The 19,244-nt window shown below is 41.0% G+C and overlaps 1 protein-coding gene across 1 annotated transcript in view; it reads left to right on the top strand.

The window, feature by feature from the left end:
• Positions 1-19,244, top strand: part of ppm1h (protein phosphatase, Mg2+/Mn2+ dependent, 1H) — a 61,015-nt gene that overhangs the window by 20,166 nt on the left and 21,605 nt on the right. Inside the window, exons 2-3 of the mRNA XM_061721122.1 lie at positions 11,204-11,363; positions 13,937-14,293. Of these exons, the coding sequence (XP_061577106.1) occupies positions 11,204-11,363; positions 13,937-14,293 (517 nt within the window). The remainder of the gene's footprint in view (positions 1-11,203; positions 11,364-13,936; positions 14,294-19,244) is intronic.

The following is a 19,244-nucleotide window of genomic DNA, read 5'->3' as shown; positions in this document are numbered from 1 at the left end:
CTAGAAGTTCACTGTTTTTGTGATGCTGCTATGTCAGCCCATAGTAAAGATTTATTCTTCTGCATAAAGCTACACATGTAGGATACGCACGTAGGTTACACAGGGCCCCTACATCATCACTGGCGTAATTACACAATCAGCCGTAGTTGGCAGTACGTCTTCTTTTATGCAGTGAAATGCTTTTTTTGTTTACTTCTTTCATGTACCCTCCTTTCATTTGTCAAAATAGTAATAATAATAACCCTTAATGAAAGTTTTTTTTTTCCTGAGGCGAATGTATTTGGTTCACATGTTTTTCCACTTCATAAAGTCTGTTAAATCCAGACCAACTTTCACCACAATCTCCCTCCAGGAATTAGGAGACATCTGGCTATCATCGTGGCATCGAGATGATGTATCGTATAAATTAATATACTTTCAGACTTCTTCAATATCTCGCCTATCATTCTGCTCCATCTCTCTTGTTGTCCGTCTTGAAAATAGTACCTGGAAATAAGTAGAGGGAAACACAATGCTACCAACTGGACCGATCGCATTTCTTGCAGTCTGCTTCAACGCAAATGTGTAGTTACATGTGGAGAGAGAAGGCTGCCATAGGGTTCACACTTTAAAATAAATAAATCAGGCTTTGATGTCATAGTTACGGAATTCCTGGAGAATATGACCATATATGGAAATGTTGTCATCTGTGACCTCACAGGGAACCTACTTTAGAAAAAACTGCAGAAGGAAGGATTCTCAGCACCCTGAAAACCTAGAATACTGTGAAAGGGAATACGACATACAGCATTTCAGCTTGGTGTAGGATCAGCCAAGATGGATCTATTCTAGGGATTTTTAAACAGCTGGCTGGTGGCAGCCTTTGTTGTGGTGAAATAGCTGTGCCAGCCAAGCAATCTTGAGCCTTCATCAGATGCAGTTATCCTTACAGAAGATCCAGTCAGGAGGGTTTAAAGGGTCACATACTGATGAATCACAGATAAACCAAAAGGCTTCAACAGATGCATGTGAGGACCAAATTCATCTCTCAGCTTGGTGGTGTTACACCAACCGTATCCCTCTTTATACAGTATTATTACACACTTACGGATGGAGCAGATTATTATTCACAGACTTGCACAAAAAATGCATGAAGAGCCAATAATTTGCAGCACCGTGGCACTTCTGATTAGATTTTACACTATTTTGAAGGTGATCTGTGATTTATCAGTAGATATATCAGTCGATAGAGTAACTCTGTTTCAGCACCCTCACATTTATCCCCGTCAGTGATCAGTCCTCCCTGAGCTCAAACAGGTTATCCTGTTTTTTCTTTTCCTGCAGTGCTCCCAGTAGAGACAGGAGGAGCAGTTCTGCTTTAGGGGGACGATTCTGATGCACTGAGTGGGTGCATTGTGTGCATCAGTGAGCACGATCATTTGAATGGATCAGTGCTTATTGTTCAGGCCACCTTGTCTTTTCAAGTGCGCTTACATGCCTCACTTCTGCAAAGAGACTACAGTTACTGCAGCTTTTTCTCTGGAGTTATTTACCATAGGTAGATTGACAACTAATAGAGTTGTTATAATGTATCTAACCACTTGAAAAAAACTATTCATTGTTAAAACTAATGAAATATAACTGACATCTTCCGGTATTTATAAAGAAGCTTTTAACCTCTGACAACTAGTATTTTCCCAGACGTCATTGTTAAAGACAATGGTGGATTTGCGTCGTATTGTTTTTATATTAGTCTTGCCTTATCTATGGTAGCATCACTTTTTTGATGCAGGTATAAGAGTTCATACAAACAGAAACAGTTGAAACAGCTGCTCAAATGTACACAAATGCTGTCACACCAACTTTATCAGTCCAGGAAATAAAGGAAGACAAACAAACCGCTCCTGAGTGGTAGCAGCTGCTGTCTCTCCTGCGCCTGAGTTTTTGTTTGAAAAGCCTACTGTGGTTGATCCTCTGGGGAAAAAAACAATTAGACACAACTCTTTAGAGACTTTTCAGTTTTCACTCTCTGATGCAGCTGTCTTCATTAACATAACTGACACATGGAGACAAAATGCTCTCATAGTTGTCATAAATGTGTATTAAACCTTTAAAACCTGTGGTCGGGTAATTTTTCTGAATTATTCTCAACATTGCCAGAAGCCTTATTCAGCACTTCTGGGGCACCGAAAGGTTATCAAAATGTATAAAACAAATGAAATAAAAATAAACTGCCTGCATATATACAATAAAAATGCTTCTTGAATAAAATAAAACAAATATCCCTTTCCTGCATAACAATTACATTAAAATACACTGTAATTAATACAATGTAGACAGTAACAGGCAGACTTTTCCACTGAGGTTGACAGTTGTGCAAATAACAAAACATTTGTGCAAATCTCAAATAAAACATTCAAGTCAATTTGTCACAAAATAAGCTATATCAAAATCATTTAAAAAAAAATGTAAAAAAAAAAAAAAAGTAATTTTTTTTTTTTTTAAATCGATATAAACGATATTGTCTCGTACCATATCGTGTTTGAAAATATATTGATATATATTAAAATCTCGATATATCGCCCAGCCCTAGTACTGTACTCAGAGTGCTCAGTTCCCCTACTGTACATGTCAACTGTGCTGTTGCCATTCTTTCACAAATATGGTAATGGTAGTCAAAAATACCATTAAAATACATAATTGTATGTAAAATGGCATCAAAAAATTTCGCTGCTGTGTTAAGGACCCTGTAAAGATTCTTTTCATGGGGGCCTAAAATCCCTAGCGGCACGCCTGCAGCCATTAGATGAGTAACTTCCTGCCAAAGCTTTTCCTTTTCTTGTTGCTCCATCAAAGCTTCATTGAATCTTGTTGTCGGTCGCTGAATGAAGAAACGTCTGGCCCTCTTCAACTGACCACAGTAGTCCTTTTTTTTTCTTTTAATGGGTTGCTATCTCTGTCGATGATTGAACATCCAGACCAACAGACTGCAATCAGCAGTCAGCAGTCTAGTGTTTAAAGCTGTGATGACACATGCAGTGATAATCAATAAGTAGCCCGAGGTTTTGCTGCATTGCCTTTTTGGTGTCATCACAGCTCACTTGGAACCTGGATGGAGGGGATGCCAGGTGACAGATTTGGAACACTGAAAAGCCAAAAAAAAGGAAAAAGGAATATCACAGAAAGCATTCTGTGGCGCTATATTGATATATAACTGTGTAGTTTCATTTTTTAAAACTCCAATCAGCTCCACATTCATTTTTGTCACTGATAAATTCAGGAAGGTTCAGGGTTTTTAAGTTGTGGCACTTTATAACAAAAATACGTGATGATGCTCCTGTAATAATAACATATAAATCATAACAGTGGATGACTTGACTTTTTCAACCAAGCCTGTTGTTTACTTTAGAAAACAAAAAATCTCAATTGCAAATCATGATATGTTATACTTGAAGAATTGCGATAACTGAAGAATACCAATACTCTTACTGAACTGTAAGACTTACGCCCTGGTTAACCAGTATCATTCAATGGAACAGACTTGATAAATGGAAAGTAGCAGCAGGTAGACAAGAAAACACTGTAGTGGGGAATCCCAGTACCCCACCCAACGCAAGTGTGAGCTAAATGTACATGGTATGTAATATGAACATGGGCTTTTTAATCTGATTAGTCGATATCAGCTATAGATAACAGATATCTGGGCCAAGTATATCCATCCATCCATCCGTCCGTCCATCCATTTTTAACAGGCCGGTACATACAGGGTTAATCTCAATGCAGTTAAACTTGCTTTATGCAAATATATGAACAGAAGTGGCACAGAAGACATTTCTTCGTATCCATAAGCATAAGTTCAGTACGGACTGTGAGAGCCAGAGTAATTCTGATGTTCACCTTTTCTCTCGCCTCTTCGTCCTCCCTCTCATCACTTCCACAGAACCATAGAGAGTGCAGCCGTTGTCTGATCAATACCTAATCAATATGCGTGTCTATGACCTAAACACGAGTGCCACAGCTTCGCAGTGTTGTGTCTGCAGGTCAGGAGTCATTTGTACTTGTAGACGTGTCTGTGACGTAGTCGGTGTTAACATTTCAGTCGAAGGCAAAGGTTAAAAAGTAGCAGTTCCAAGATTTGTAATGATTTCTTAAGAAACGTCTCCAGGATAAAAATTTGAACAGTTTTTTGTTGGAAGACTGTCTATTATCTATGAGATTAGATACTCTGTTGTTTTACATTTGCAGCTTTCTATTTATTTTTCCATTTGTAAAGAGTAGAGTTAACATCATGGTCATCTCCGGAGAGGAGACACGAGGACCAACTCACGGCTTCCCAGCGTTCAGTCACACGATGCAGCGCAGGGCTGGCCTACACAAACATGGCACGTTGTTCCGAGGAAGGAACAGCGTAATCCTGTTTTCATTGCAGATCCAGCTTTCTTTAATCTGTTCCGTAACTAAAACAAAATAAAAAAATATTGAATGTGACCTATATCCTGCCATGTTGTGAAATGATCCTGTGGGGGAAAAAAAAAGTGGCTGCAATGCGTACAGAGCTCTGACAAAGACAAGTAATTAATTCAGATATAAAGTATGCAATGATAAGTAATCACTTCAAATTACCTCTAACATGCAAATAAACTACATAAAGTCACCATTTAAATGGGAATACACCAAACAACAACTCAACATAATTTCCAAATTAAAGCCACATTCTTTGCAGGAGCACATGTTTCTGAAACACTCAATTATAATCTAATCATAATCCAATTAACACATTTTCAGTTATAATGTGTTCGTCTGGAAATGTAATTATAGAAGTTATTTTAATTTTGAGCTGCATTTGATTAACTATTCCATTTAATTAAATTCAATGTATACCAGTCTGCAACAAAAGTAACCGAGTACAGAGCTAGACAAAAGTAGAGATCAATGCAGTCCAATTAAATCCAGCCCATTTCAGACCAAATTGAATCCAGTTATATTCCAATTAAATCAATTTAATTCAAAGTCAATCACTTCAGATTTATATGATGTCTGCTTATAAAACACAGCCATCTAAGGCACCCGCAAGATTGCATTGAATCATAACTTCAGTTCAGTCACCTGTCCGTAACATTCACGAGGCGGCAGTGGACGGAAACATCTCTGTCAACAGGAGCACGACTCCAGCAGAACTCATTAACGGTGAAGCTCATCAGGAGAGCTGACGGGAAAGAGACACCAACAAATGCAAAGACATTAGCGAAGGGATTATTGCTACAAGATAAAAGCAAAGGGCAGAGAGCGGAAAGGCTCCAGAGCATCATGGGAGGTCCCCCCCAGCAACTTAGCCTGTTGCAGGATAATTAAAGAGATGGGGTCATACGCACCAAGCACAACGTGGGCGCTGGTTCCACAAGAGGAGCCTGATAACTGAGGGCTCTGCCTCCAAATCTACTTCTGGTTACTCGAGAAACCCAAAATACGCCTGCTGTCTGACAAATGTGGGAAAATTAGGCCTGTAGGATAAGATGGATCTAGTCCCCTAAGAGCTTTATATAAGAGGAGAGGAAATGTAAACTCAAGCCTGGATTTCACACAAAGCCTGTGAGGAGATGTTTAAACTGTCCTGACCTGCATTTTGCCCACTGACGGTTGGGATGGACTTCAGCAGATTTCTGTGATCCTGAATAGGAGGATGCAGGTATAAGTGATGGATGAATTGATGGAGTCATAGGTAGGCTTGTCCCAGATATCCATTATCTAGGGAAGATCACACTAAAAGGATGGATCTCTCCCACTAAGCCCCATCAGAACTCTTGCTGCAGCATTGACAGCTGATATAAATGAGAATGACTCAAAGATCCATCACGAGCATACTGAGTAGCAAACACCTGAAACTGTAATTATCTGTTCTCATAGCCTCAGGGTCTGTTTTTTTCTTCTGCTTCTTCTTATTTTTACCCACAACTTGGCGTCACTTGTGTGTGCTTCTGGTTGTGTAACAAAGTGACAGCAAAAATAAATCAAAGCAGGGCAACCATTTGCTTTTTTTAAATGTTGCCTCTTCAGTTGGAATCATGGAGGTATTGTTCAGGTTGGATACACAACCTTAAACTCATCATCATTGTTGCCGCTTGAACAGTCTATTACGCTGGCAGAGTCGGCAAAATGTCAAAGCCATTACGTGTTCCCGTGTGAACCAACGATGGAAACCTGAAGTTCAGTCGGGCGCGACATAAATCAGGCATGAGCAGAAAAATGAAACGATTTTGATGTCTCGCTTGACAAATGTCGGCAAATTATTAAAATAGCTTAGTCCTTTTCTAACGTGTAGTGAAGAGACAAGTCTTGCGATGTTTTTTTTCTGTATGTAAATCCAAATATATCCATAAAAACACCATGATGGTCTGTTCAAATGCCTTTTTGAAAAAAGAAATCCTCAGCTGTGGTGTAACTGGAGCTCAAGAAGGAAGACTGTAGATTACAGCCCTGACAAGATAATTAAGGACGTGCCATTGTCTTGAATGTGGAGTGGTGCTGTAACCCAATATAACAGCCCAGCTCTTGGACAGAGCTCACGCCTCGGGGTGGTGTGGACGGTTCCTCCTCTCATGTCTGAGATGAAAGGCCTGAACGCTCAATTGTTGTTAATCTTGTGATCTTCCAGAGTCAAATGAACATCAGTCCCTGCAGCGCTTTGGTCTCAACACTCACAGATACACGTGAAGGTTGAAACGAATATCCTGTCGGTTTTGTTTCACCTTGTTTCATCCATGTTTCATAACTTAAACATTTCTATTACTGTTGTACTACTGACTGTTTTTTTTTCTCTCCATAGGTTAAAAATGTCATAGCTTGATTTAAAAAAGAAAATGTGTAGAAAACTAAGACAAAACACCTTTCATTATGTGTACTTGCTCAACTCAACGTTTGGCAGCAGCTCTGCTAATGTAGGCATGTAGACAAGGTTAAGAAGATGTGCTGACATTCAAACTGAGCATCAGAAGGGGGTGTACCATATTTTTATAATTATAAGGCGCAATATCAATGAACGGGTCTATTTTCATACATAAGGCGCATGATAAAACATATGTAAAGCAAAACAAAACATTCTGGTAAGTTGAACTTTCTTCAAACTCATTCACAATAACTCAGAATATTGTTCAGTTGTAACTCATACAGAAAAATTCACATTTTGAATCATTCGTCTTCCAGGAATCCACAAATAAAAAGTGGAGGAGGAGAAGCGTTGCCTCCTACTCCCCCTCGTTTTCATTCCTACCCTGATCAGGAAGCTGAGAGCCAAAAACTGTTTTAATTTCAGCTGTAGCGCTGTTAATATGGCACTTTATTAAGTTTTAATATTTTTTCAGGCGTAAAAGTAACCGTTAAGATCCCCAACCTGGGCTCAGTTTATCCAAATAACGCCTGTTAAGAAATTTGACTCAACGTTTTCGGAGATGAGAAGAGCCGCCAGCCCTGGGGAGCAGCAGCAGCTCACAGCCCGAGAACAGACGTGATCGCCGGGTCAAGCTGCTCCGTCCTCCCGGGAGAGAAACCTGCAGCTCTGTTGAGAATTACGCTGGCTGAAATAAATCATTTAGGAAGATGTTGAGATTTCTGCCTGCCGGCTCCGGAGCTTGGGTCCGCGTTAAATCGACGCAGAGCCTACGGCGTAGGGTACGGCGTAAGGTACGGCATAAGGTACGGCATAAGGTACGGCGTACGGCACGCGTCGCCGCGTAACCTACGCCGTAGGCTGTGCGTCGATTTAATGCGGAACCATAAAACAGCTCCGCTATCTTCACTTCAGCTTTATCTGAAAGTGTGTAAATTACCCAGATAACAGCTTTGTGGTTTCTGAAAACTATTATATCAGAAACATCCAAAACAAAAACACGAGTCACAGGATTATTTCTCTCTATTTCCCACAAAAAAATGCTTGCTCCCTTGGTCACAATCTGAGACGAGTCTGCAAATGATGTTTGCCCTCGGTCGGCGAGTCAAATCGACACAGAGCCTACGGCGTAGGTTACGTAGCCTACGGCGTAGCTTACGTAGCCTACGGCGTAACCTAACAGCCTTTACTCCAGCGCGATTCTTCGCGAACAACGGACAAAAAAGGGATTATGTACATTCACTGAGTGAATATTATGAAAGTATAGTAAATTTGTCGCTAGAAATGTAATCAAAATGCATTTTTATGCAGAAACTAACTCAAAATATTGATTTATTCACTAAGAAATGTCCGCCATGTTTTTTTTTTGGATTCAGTCCGCAAATGACGACGAAAAGCATCCTGGGAAATTTTCAAACCCCCTCGCTCGCGAAGTCAGCATCTGAAAACACTCTATTTAAAGGGGCTATTTTCAGCCCCTCGCCCTCGTTATGCCCACTCCCCCTAGGTAAAAAGAGGAATTGGGACACCACTACCCTCACGGGAACGCGCAAAAGTTAGGGGTAGTGAAGAAAACGAGGACGAGGGGGAGAATTGGGAGGCAGCCTAACTCTTAAAGAGTAGTTTGTAAAAAGGCAACTGTAACTCATAGAACCACTCTTTACAGTTACGCCGTGCAATAGACTATCTCTGAAGTCACTACACATCAAACCTTAAAGCAGATGCTGCAGCGGCAGAATACCACATCGAGTGCCGCTCCTGTCAGCTAAAAAGAGGAAACTGAGGCTGCGATTTGCATGGGCTCACCAAAATAGAGGGTTGGGAAACATCGTAAGTTCTGATGAGTTATGGTTGGTGCTTCATCATTCAGATGGAAGGATCAGAATTAGACAACATGAAAGCATGGATCCCTTTTGACTTGTAATCACCATTTCAGTGGAAATGTAATTATGTGGGGGTTATTTTCTTGATGCACTTACGGTTTCTTAATTCTAGTTGATCATCATTTAAATGCTGGACCACCTGTCCTTTGGCTGAGCTTGTAATCACAATGAGCAAAGAAAAATCTTCTCCGGTTTTCTTCTTCTCTTGCTGGCTTAGAGTTGATGGGCAAGTTTGTTCTTGACAAGTTCAACTTGAGAGGACACAAGTCCACAAATAAACAAGTACATACATGAATGCATTTAAAGTGTTGGTATACATGCACAAAGTTTTAAGCATCCGGAGTTAAATAGATATTACTTGCAACACAATATATCTTAGTTACTCAATAGTATAATTGCACAATTAGTTCACAATTTGTTTACATTTCTAACACATTCTGATAGCTTACTGTAGGTCACAACCAAAGGGCTGCATCTGGCTTGCTTGACTGACACCCATATGGAAGTTGAAAAACCTGCAGTTCCTTGAACGACCACTAGGAACTGTTTCTAAAAGCGAGTTAATGTCCATTGACCCCCATGTTGAAATGTCCAACTCTGTTGCAGAAGTAAAGCTATTTAAAGCCTTAAAGCCTAAAGACAACTGTGAATTTTTATGTACTTCATCAAATAAAATGATATGAGCCACAAATAATTGGGGACGTTTGTTTTTTTTTCAGTGTAATCATTTAAGCTACCTAGAACTCAGTAAGAGTGAGATAATATGACATGTATTTTTAATTGTGCGAACAGACCACTTCAACCCGCTCTGTCGGCCTTGAAGAGCTCGAGTTCATGGTAAAAAGGCCACCAGCTTTTTGTAGGGGGTGGCTGCCAACGACCGGCTGGCTTTTGCTTGCTGCTTGGAGTGGGGCTGGTCCCTGCCTGGGCTACCTGCTCAGAGTGAGTCCCCGCCACCCCCACGTTGTTTAAGATCCACCTGGAGGGTCACGGTTGCAGTCTGCTGCCGATGGCTTTTCTGTCTGAGCCACCTGGCTGAGCTAAGTGTAACCCAGTCTAAGCAGCTGTCCTCCACCTGGAGGCCCTGGCAGTGCTGGCGGATCATTTCAGCTCTGGATGTCCTTGTTTTTCTAATCTAAAACCAGGACAGACTCAACCAGAATGAATGTAAGGTAACATGGGTTCGTACTTCGTAGCATCATTAGTCTAACTGAGTTAAACTGGGTCTATTCCCTCTGACAGCCAGGCTAGTTTTTTAGTCCACTTTTGCATTAACTGGGCTTGGTTGGAGTCAGCTTCTGCAGACATTGTGTCCTCTACAGGCTTCAAAAAACATGCTTCAAATAATCTACTGTCCATAATCAAACGGGTGGCGTCACAGTGGGTTTTTTAATATATCTAATCCATTCACTTTTATGGTGTTTACAGTGTTTTCTTAGCTGTAGACAAAAAGCCATGCTCATCCTCATGACCACTAAAGATTGTTTACACGGCGACATGGCGACATTGTCACAGCTGTTTCTTATGTTAACATGAAACTTTCTTTATATCACAGCACTGTTTAGTTCAGAAGATCCTTAGGGGGGCCTTTAAATTCTAATGTCTACTCAAACGAATTTAACCATTCGATATTGCAGAATTTATTTAGTAATATACGGTGAAGAACTCAAAAATTAGAATAATTTGCACGTATTTGTTCATGTTTAATATTGTGTTATTGTACTGATGTACCCAATTTTGCTCCAAGTTTCGAAACTTCCATAAGCACAATTTTCTTTTAAAATTGTTCTTCTTTAACATATTTGATTGCATATATAAAAAACAGCAGGTGAATGACTGTGCTGCATTCAATTGTACTTGGAAAATGGGAAAAAAGACCCTCCTCCTTGTAAACTGCAACAGAACAGACTCTGAGCCCAGGATTTAGCTCAGAGACACTGAAACGTATCAAGTAGACCAAGTTGGATGATTTGTTGTTGCAGCAGTCTTAAGCAGAAGTCTCTGTTTGTTGATATTTACCTACCTTACACGCTGTTTCTCCTCAATCATGGTGTTGTGGTGAGTCCTCAGTGCATTCTTCTGATTTCCAAACGCTACCCAAGCGGGCATCCATTCCCTCCCGAATGCAGTTGGGTCTAAAGTCGTTACACATCTTGGCTTTTTCAACTTCCAACTCACACACCAAAACTCTGAGACAAAAATGCAGTTTTGAGAGGTTGATGGTCTTAAAATCATCACACAGGTCAATGTTTTCTCTGCTTCTGTCCTCTGCAGCCATATTTATTTCACAAAGCAATCAACACAATTTGCTTCGACAATGAAAGAAATTATAAAGTCTGAAATACAGTATCTACACTTTCTTTAACATCTTATTTCTCATATCTGTCTATCTTGTGTATCCTGTCATGGTGATCTGAATGAACGCTCATCCTGGGTTTCTGCTTCCACTTCTCTTCAGGGTGATAAATGCTGGAAAGAGTACGTTGAACGAGGACCAGGCCTGCTGCGAGGTGCTGGTGATCAAGAGGAGACCTTCAGAAACCTCCACCCCCAACCGAACCCCCTCGGCCCGCCGGAGGTCTTCCCTACCTAACGGGGAGGGGCCGAGCCTCAACCTAGTGAGTCAGACAGAGAGCTTTCATTGCAACATCTCTTCTTTCTCTTCCCTATCCACTGTCACTAAAAATCTGTAAATGCATTCTGTCAACACTGAAAGTGGCAAACTGAAATATTAGATTCAGAGCCATAGAAGGATTTGCTGCCCTTTTTCCGTCATTTCTTATTCCTAGAAGTACTGTCATCCCATTCTGCGTGGATGGATGCTTGATGATATGCAGACTGAGTGCAGTCCTTAAAAGCCCCCTGGTCTTGTTAATGGGACCCGCGGCCCCCTCATTCCGTCTTAACGATAGTTTACTGGAGCGTACAGTGGCTGTTGATGGCGCTTGCGTGCAAGTCGGCCTGGTTTCTCAGCAGAGGGATCCTGGCCTGCGTCCTTAGAACTGATGACACTTATCAGTCCTCTCTTGAGGTTATGGGGACTTGTTCTTTTTTTTTTTTTATGTTTTAATTAGTGATGCACCGAATGTTTGGTAACCGAAATTGTTCGGCCGAAAATGGCAAAAAAACACTTTCGGTGTTCGGTGGAATAAGTGGGGGAAAAACCGAACAATTAATAACGGCGCGTGATGACGCAATCAAACAGCAAACAGCGTGGAGTGAGGGGTGTGCGGTGTTAAATGCAGCAAACATGTCAGCAGCATGTCAGATCGTTACTTGGATGTGGGGAAAAAGCAGAGGACACGAGAAATGATCCAGGCTGAGTTGGATTTGGGAAAGCCGCTTGGTGATGGAGACAGTGACGGGACGCACAGCGCAGGAGATCGGGGAGAGAGTGCAGAGAAAAGGGCCCGTACTACCGATGCGGTGGAGAACTCTCACTGTCTGATATGTTTGACGAGATCCTCCAAGAAAATAACCCAGATTTTTACAATTATTATACAAGGCTTCAAATTGCAGAGATCAGCCCCGCCCCACTGCGAACCGATTAATTGGATTTGAACGGGAGAAAATGAAAAAGGATTATGAGAAAAAAGTACAGTAAGACCAATTGTGCAATGGTGAAAAAATTGGCAAAATAAATAAAAAATTCCGAAGAACCATTGTTTGGTATTATTCGGTATTTGGCCAAGTGTTTATTATTATTTTTCGGTTTCGGCCACAAATTTTCATTTCGGTGCATCACTAGTTTTAATTTTTTTGGTTACATTCACCGTGCAGCAGCAAGCTGGTGGTGGGTGGACAAGTGAAAATCCTAATATTGAAAACAAGAATATTTAGGAAGATTTGGTTGGACTGTGAGGGAGCATCATTGTAAGTAAGCATAAGCTAAGCCCGTTCATCGACTTTAAACATTACTGAACAGACAAACGTTGATGTCACCCATAAGTCTTGTTCCTCATACTGGGCATCAACATGTTGGGAAAGGGTGAAACAAAGAGGCCCAGGAAGATGACTGAAACACATCCTTTCCATATAGTAAATAAATGTATTGCTTTATTTCAACTTACCTAATGTGGTACAACGTTCACAATGTCCCTGTCACATTTTCTTCTTTTCTCACTAACATTTTCTTTGGGTTACCATAAACTAATCCTGCTCAACGTGTTTTTTCCTCAGCCTACCGGCACTTTACTCAGGCCCATCCAGAGCCCAGAACAAAAACATGCAAGTACCTGATGACTCACTAGAGCAGTGTGTGCAGCGTAGAGCCTCATAGACTATATATAGTAGGTCTATATTTATTTAGAAAGGTTTAGTGTGTGCAAAAATGCAGTTTGTGCCATGGAGCAAAAAAAATGATCCAGTCCAAGTCAGTTCTCTGGGAATCTGTGTATGTGTGTATAAATATATAAGAACTGAGCGGTACCACAGGATCACAGCAGTTTGTAAAGACGGTGAAATCAAAGATGTTTCATGAATTTTCTGCATCAGAGGACACTTTGTTTGAACATTATGTGGGAGGTGGCACCTTTGAAGATCAACAGGGGATTGTCTACCGTTTCTGGAACATGCAGTACTTCACACTGGGCCTATTAAAACCTGCAGACTGCATTCGGAGGCAAACATTAATTGCACAGAACAGCAGGTTCCTCCAGGCACGGACAGCTCACACTCCCAATGAAATAATCACAGCAGATAGGAACTTAAATAAAGCACACCTCACCAAGGAGATGGGCTCGACCAACACGACCCGCAGGTCCCTCCTTCTACTCCTCTGCTGTATTTAAGCTCTGACACAGGCGAGCTGCTCCAGAGAGGTATTAAAGAGATTTATTTTTACTTTCTTTTTGGCCGCTAACACCCAACTACATAATCAACCGGCACTCCACTCTGTATTCTCTGTTGTAACACTTTAATTATCACTTGTGTGCACTGATTGCTGCATATTTTCTGCAGAGAGAAAATAAAAAGAAGACTCCAGATTCATCTTATTAATTACAGATGACGAGTTACAGTTCATTTATCATGAGATCACAATATACTATATCTTTTCTATAATTTATAAAAATATAGAAAATCTGCGTCTTTTTTGGACTGATTAAAAGATATAATTAACGCCTGATAAATTACTAATTTGAAATGTCATTAACATGTGCGGTTGACGTGTTTTCATCTCATTTGTATCCAGGATGCCTCTGAAGACTTAACCTTCCACTACTGGGCGTTGTTCGATGGCCACGCCGGCTCCGGGGCGGCTGTAGTGGCGTCCCGTCTTCTCCATCACCACATCGCCCTGCACCTTCAAGAGGTGATGGAGATTCTCCGTACACCCAACCTGGTGCCTCCGACATGTATGGACGAGGAACCTATCAATCACCTCCTCAACGCTACATCTCACCGGGCGCTCACCAGGGCCGCGTCGCTTCGGGGCGCCGCCGGCGCTCCAGGTTCCCCCAGCACGCCACCCACGCGCTTCTTTATGGAGAAGAAGGTTTCGCAGGAGAGTCTGGTGATTGGGGCCATCGAGAATGCCTTCAAAGACATGGTAAGAGGCCTGCAGTTCATATTAATGTCTGAGAGACCTTGGACAAGTGTTTAAGTGTGTATCGTCTAGTTGTAGCAGTCTCCCATTTCTACAATCTGCAAAAAAATGGCTGAAGAAACTTTGGACTCTTGTGACGGTCGTATGTTGGGACTGTGTGTATTAACTGTGTATTAACCTTAAAGCGTCACTTTACACATCGACAGTGACTACGTTTACATGCAGTCAAAATTCGGGTTATTGCTAATATTCCAGTTACTGAAACATTAGGAATATTCCGTTTACATGGTAATTAATCATTCGGGTTATCTGGATCAAACCAGCGACGCGCGGAGAACATCATGACGCAATTCCCGTCATTTCCGCTTCTTCTTCCTGTATCCAAATTCAAAACAAATGCTGCTTCACGCAACTTTTCGCTCACCTTCTTTTAAATCTTGCTATCCCAGTACTTTCTACCGTCTACAAATGCCAAAATGTTCATATCCTTCATTACATTTATGAAGTGATTAGTCTCCTCCTCACTCCAAAAGTGTGGCGTGGTCTTGCGTTTCGCCGTGTTTATAAGAACTTCCTGGACTCAAAAGACCAGGATTCCTTGCGAACAGAGCATGCGCAGAAAACAAATTCCTGTTCCGTTTGATGGGGATATTCCGTTTGGCGTTTACATGACTGAATATTCTGGTTTTAAAAGGAGTAACCCAGGGGTCATATTCGGGTATTTAAAAACCCGAATATGAGCAAATTCGGGTTATTCAAAGGGGTTATTGGTGTTTACATGGCCGTGCAAATTCGGGTTATTGCCAATATTCGGGTTTTAAAAGGGTTATTGAGTGCATGTAAACGCAGTCAGTGATGAAACGAGGAGCCTCACTCTGAATTGTTAAATTCAATTCAATTCAATTGTATTTATATAGCATCTATTACAACAGAAGTTGTCTCTAGGCGCTTTCCAGAAACCCAGAGCATAACCCCCGAGCAATTATTACATAAACATAACAAGATGAAGATTACATGAAAAAAATAAGCAAATATATCTAATAACAATCTATCCAATAATGCAAAATAAGAGCATACAAAGAGCAAACAACAACAAGAAGTGGGTGGGCCAAAGTTCTGACCCCGATTTCATAAGGTGGGAGGAGGTTGGAGTGGAGATGCTAATCCACCTCCTACAAGCAGCTTCTTAGAGCAGAGGAGTGAAAATCCTAAAGGGCGAAAGGCGGCTTTATTTGCATCAGCTTTTTTTTTTTTTTTTAAGTGTAATATGTTAAGCAATATATTTAATATTTCCTGGCCTGTAATTGTCCAACTTTGCAAATGGGCTTCAGAAATCTTTCCAGCGTGCACTGTGGATTTTCATAAAATGAGCTAAGGAGGACATTTGATTACATTTTCAGCTCTCCATTAAATCAGGAATTGTACGTTAAGTTATTGTTTGTTTCTTGGGTAAATCCAGAGATTTGATGGAATTTCCTGCTCGGAGTCGCTAACTAAAATCAGTCAAGGTTTTTGCTTCCATCCCTGTTTTTGTTTTTTTTGTGGAGGTGGATGCAGGGCTGGAACCATTGAAAAGCAACTAAAGCTGTTTTCTTAAAGATGTATTCCTTTGAAGTGGGATGTTTCTGTAAGGAGGAGCTGATGAAAAGACCTTTGGTAGGATTCCCAGTGCTGTTTTAGCACAGATCAACACAAACCTGCAGTTTTAGACAATATCAATATTTCCTTTACAAATAAAGAGAACTTGGTAAAACTGTGCAGTTACATGCATGTTCATGGATATGGAAAAGTTTGTCGCTTATTCTTCCATGAAAAGAAACCAAAACAAAACACAACTGCTCCTGAGATCAGTAGAAACCGACAAAAGTGAAAGCCCCGGATCATCGTTTATTCTGTTAAACGAACCAGATTTCGCCTTTCAGTCTTAATTCAGCTGAAACAAATTAACGTGTTTTGGGAAAAACTGATGTTCAACAGCCTTGAGCTGCAATCACTGCCAAAAAGCAATCCCAGTAGCCCTCAATGAGACTTCTGCGTTTGCCATCGGGTGTTTCAGTCCATTTTTCTCGAGAAAAGCGCTCAGTCTTAGTTTTGAATGCTGCCTTCTCCCCACTGCCGTTTTCACATCTCTGTTGATCTTCAACAGGGTTAAGATCAGGGCTCATGAGTGGGAATTCAAGAAAAGTTCATTATGCTTCAACTTTCTTTCATTTTTAAGCCACTAGAGTAATTTAGCTGTGTGTTTTGTATCTTTATCCTGTCTGAGGACTGATGACCTCTGCCTGAGGCCGAGCTTCCCATCACTGGGCTGTAGGTTTTACTCCAGGATGCCAGACACGGTGAATTTATTCACTGAACATATTCTTTCACCTGTGAACATAGAGCTGATGTAATGTGCTAAAAAGCTAATTTTTTATCCAACAGGCATTTCCTCAGAAACTAACATTTACACTACACTGCCAGGATTGTATCCCTCCCGTGTAGCAGAGATGACCGGTGGACGTGTCATCAGTAAAGAAAAGTGCATGTTGTGGACACAGGTGGATGCCATTAATTAGTTTCTTCTTCTTTAGAATATATTTGACCCTTTTTCTGCCCTTCTCAGCAGGAATGACTTGGGAGATCAATATCAAGGATAATATTTTCTATTTCACCTGTGTTCTTTGCTTTAGTTTAGTTTAGTTTAGTTTAGTTTATTTAGCACATAACATAAAAAAAAGAACATTACACAAGTAAGTTCAGTTAAAAGAAACTGTGCAGGGAGGAGCGAGCAAGCCAGTAGGCTTATGAGGAGCCCCCACCTAATAACATTTAACAAAATCCTGGAGGATATAAAATCATAAAAATAAATCATAAAAATTGCATGTAGAACATGAATGAAAATAAAATAATAATAAAAAAAAATAATAATAATAAAAAAAAAAAAAGATAAAAAAAAATTACTGCACACATGATCATGAAAATATGAGTATTAAGCTGAACAAATGGCAACACAGAATATGAAGTGCAAAAGAACATTAACAATTGCATTTGCAATTGTAGCCCTTGTTTTCCTTCACTTTCCACCAAATTCTTTTGGGTCAGTAGTCGACTGGAAATGCAGATAGTGGATGTGGGTCACTTTTAAAAGTTGATGCAAGCAGCTTTTCGATAAAAAGATCTGATCAGCAGACTGTGGCTCGTCAGTTTGCATTTGAGCAAAAGGGTCTGACTTTCGGGTGATTTCTTTAATAGTGGAGTCCTGCGGGCGTCCCCTGGGTCTTCCATGGAGCCCACTGGTGTTCGGGCTAGCACTCCTGCTCTTGATCTGAATGCCCATGGACATAAGCTGGACAGCAGTACAGAGTCGGGCAAAGATGACATCCAAAAATAGCCATGAGGCTGAGCTGCGAGTCGGTGCTGGCAACTCTTCCAATCCAAGATTTGGGCGTGTCTGATTTAGAGGGGTCAAGGGTCACTGGTCTCAGTTTGATTGATCCGGGGCTTCGAAGAGTGTATGGTTGCTTTTGTTTTCGTTTGGATTTTAAAGGAGTCCTGCTGTGCAATTAAATCCACGGGGTTTTACTCACAGTCGTTCAGTGTTTGTTGGTATCTGCACAGCGTCCACACAAAGGCTGCAGCCGTCTGGTCAAAGAAACACCTGATAAACACATCATCACACCTTTAGTGCTATATCTAGTAAGCCAACTGGTAGGGCTGACTTAAGACATGGAGTGAATGATGTTTTTAGGAGTATGCCTTTAAGAAAGTGCACCATAAAGAATGTGGTAAAAGGATACAGTGCAAAAACAGATTTAAATGGTATTACTAGATTATTTAAAACAAGCCTAGAATGAGTCTCTTAAACATGTATCCTGATATTACTTCAAAACGTGTTACTAATGATCATTTTGCTCAGATGGTTACAAAGATCCATGTCCTTTTTTTACTGCTCACACCTCAGTGTTTGATCCATGTCTGCAAGCCTCCATAAAATCTGTGTTCTTGCTGTGGTCACTCCTGGAAACGACCCCGGTAAGAGACCAATGCAGATCTATGTCATTCAAGAAATCAAAATACACAGTAAGGTGTGTTGCTTCTGCAGCTCGACCACTAGGTGGTGGTGTGCTTTTAGGTTTTATCAAGCTGGAAGGCCTAACGGAGAGATTGTGTTGAGGAAATGATGGCTTGGACGTGTGTGTAAATAACAGGTGTACAAGGATGAATAATTTACTGAGAAGGCCTGTAGGTGAATTTGAGATTTTGTTTCAAGGAGTCATGAGGACAGAGGAGATCAGAGTTATGTTCATAAAAGAGGTCATTAGTTCTGGCGTTGGAGATGGTTGCATCCAAAGAAACGTGCAGCCATCAATACCTCGCATCAAAATAGTCTCAGACGCGAGGACATTTCTACCGAAAATCTACCACGTTGTTGCATCCTCCACAAGAACAGAGATTTACTCTTTTTCTCAAGAAAACAAGAACAAGCCAGAACAAGAGAAAAGGTCCTTTTTGGCGGGAACATTTCATAGTTGAAGAGAAACTCAGGTGCAGAACTCCTGGGAGTCACCACCGGCCCTTCTCCCTGCAGCACCTATGTGCCGCTCACGTACAGGGTTGCCAGATCGCGCAAAAAAATAAATAAATTACAGTCACATGACTGCTGAAAGCACTAGTGTGGGGAAATTTCTAACATTTCTGGACGAGTCGAGATGGAAGAACTCCCAAACCAGGACTACGAGGACGTTATGACGTCATTTAGTTCTTGCCACCTTCAGAACAGGAACAACCTTAACTCTGCAGTCAGCCGATTGGTTGAAAAGAATGGTCTATTCTGCAGGAAATGGGGATAAAACGATGCGATGCACAACTTTGGAGTCTTTTATCAACCAAACTGAAACGTACTGCCAATTGGGAAAGTGGCTTTAGAAGGAGAGTGAACTAGTACGGGATATGTGGAGTGGTTGCCATGACA

This window comes from Cololabis saira, chromosome 5, assembly GCF_033807715.1.
Source record: "Cololabis saira isolate AMF1-May2022 chromosome 5, fColSai1.1, whole genome shotgun sequence".
NCBI classification, from domain to species: domain Eukaryota; kingdom Metazoa; phylum Chordata; class Actinopteri; order Beloniformes; family Belonidae; genus Cololabis; species Cololabis saira.
The sequence above is the reverse complement of the archived record's forward strand: the minus strand, read 5'-3'. Positions and strand labels throughout refer to the sequence as shown.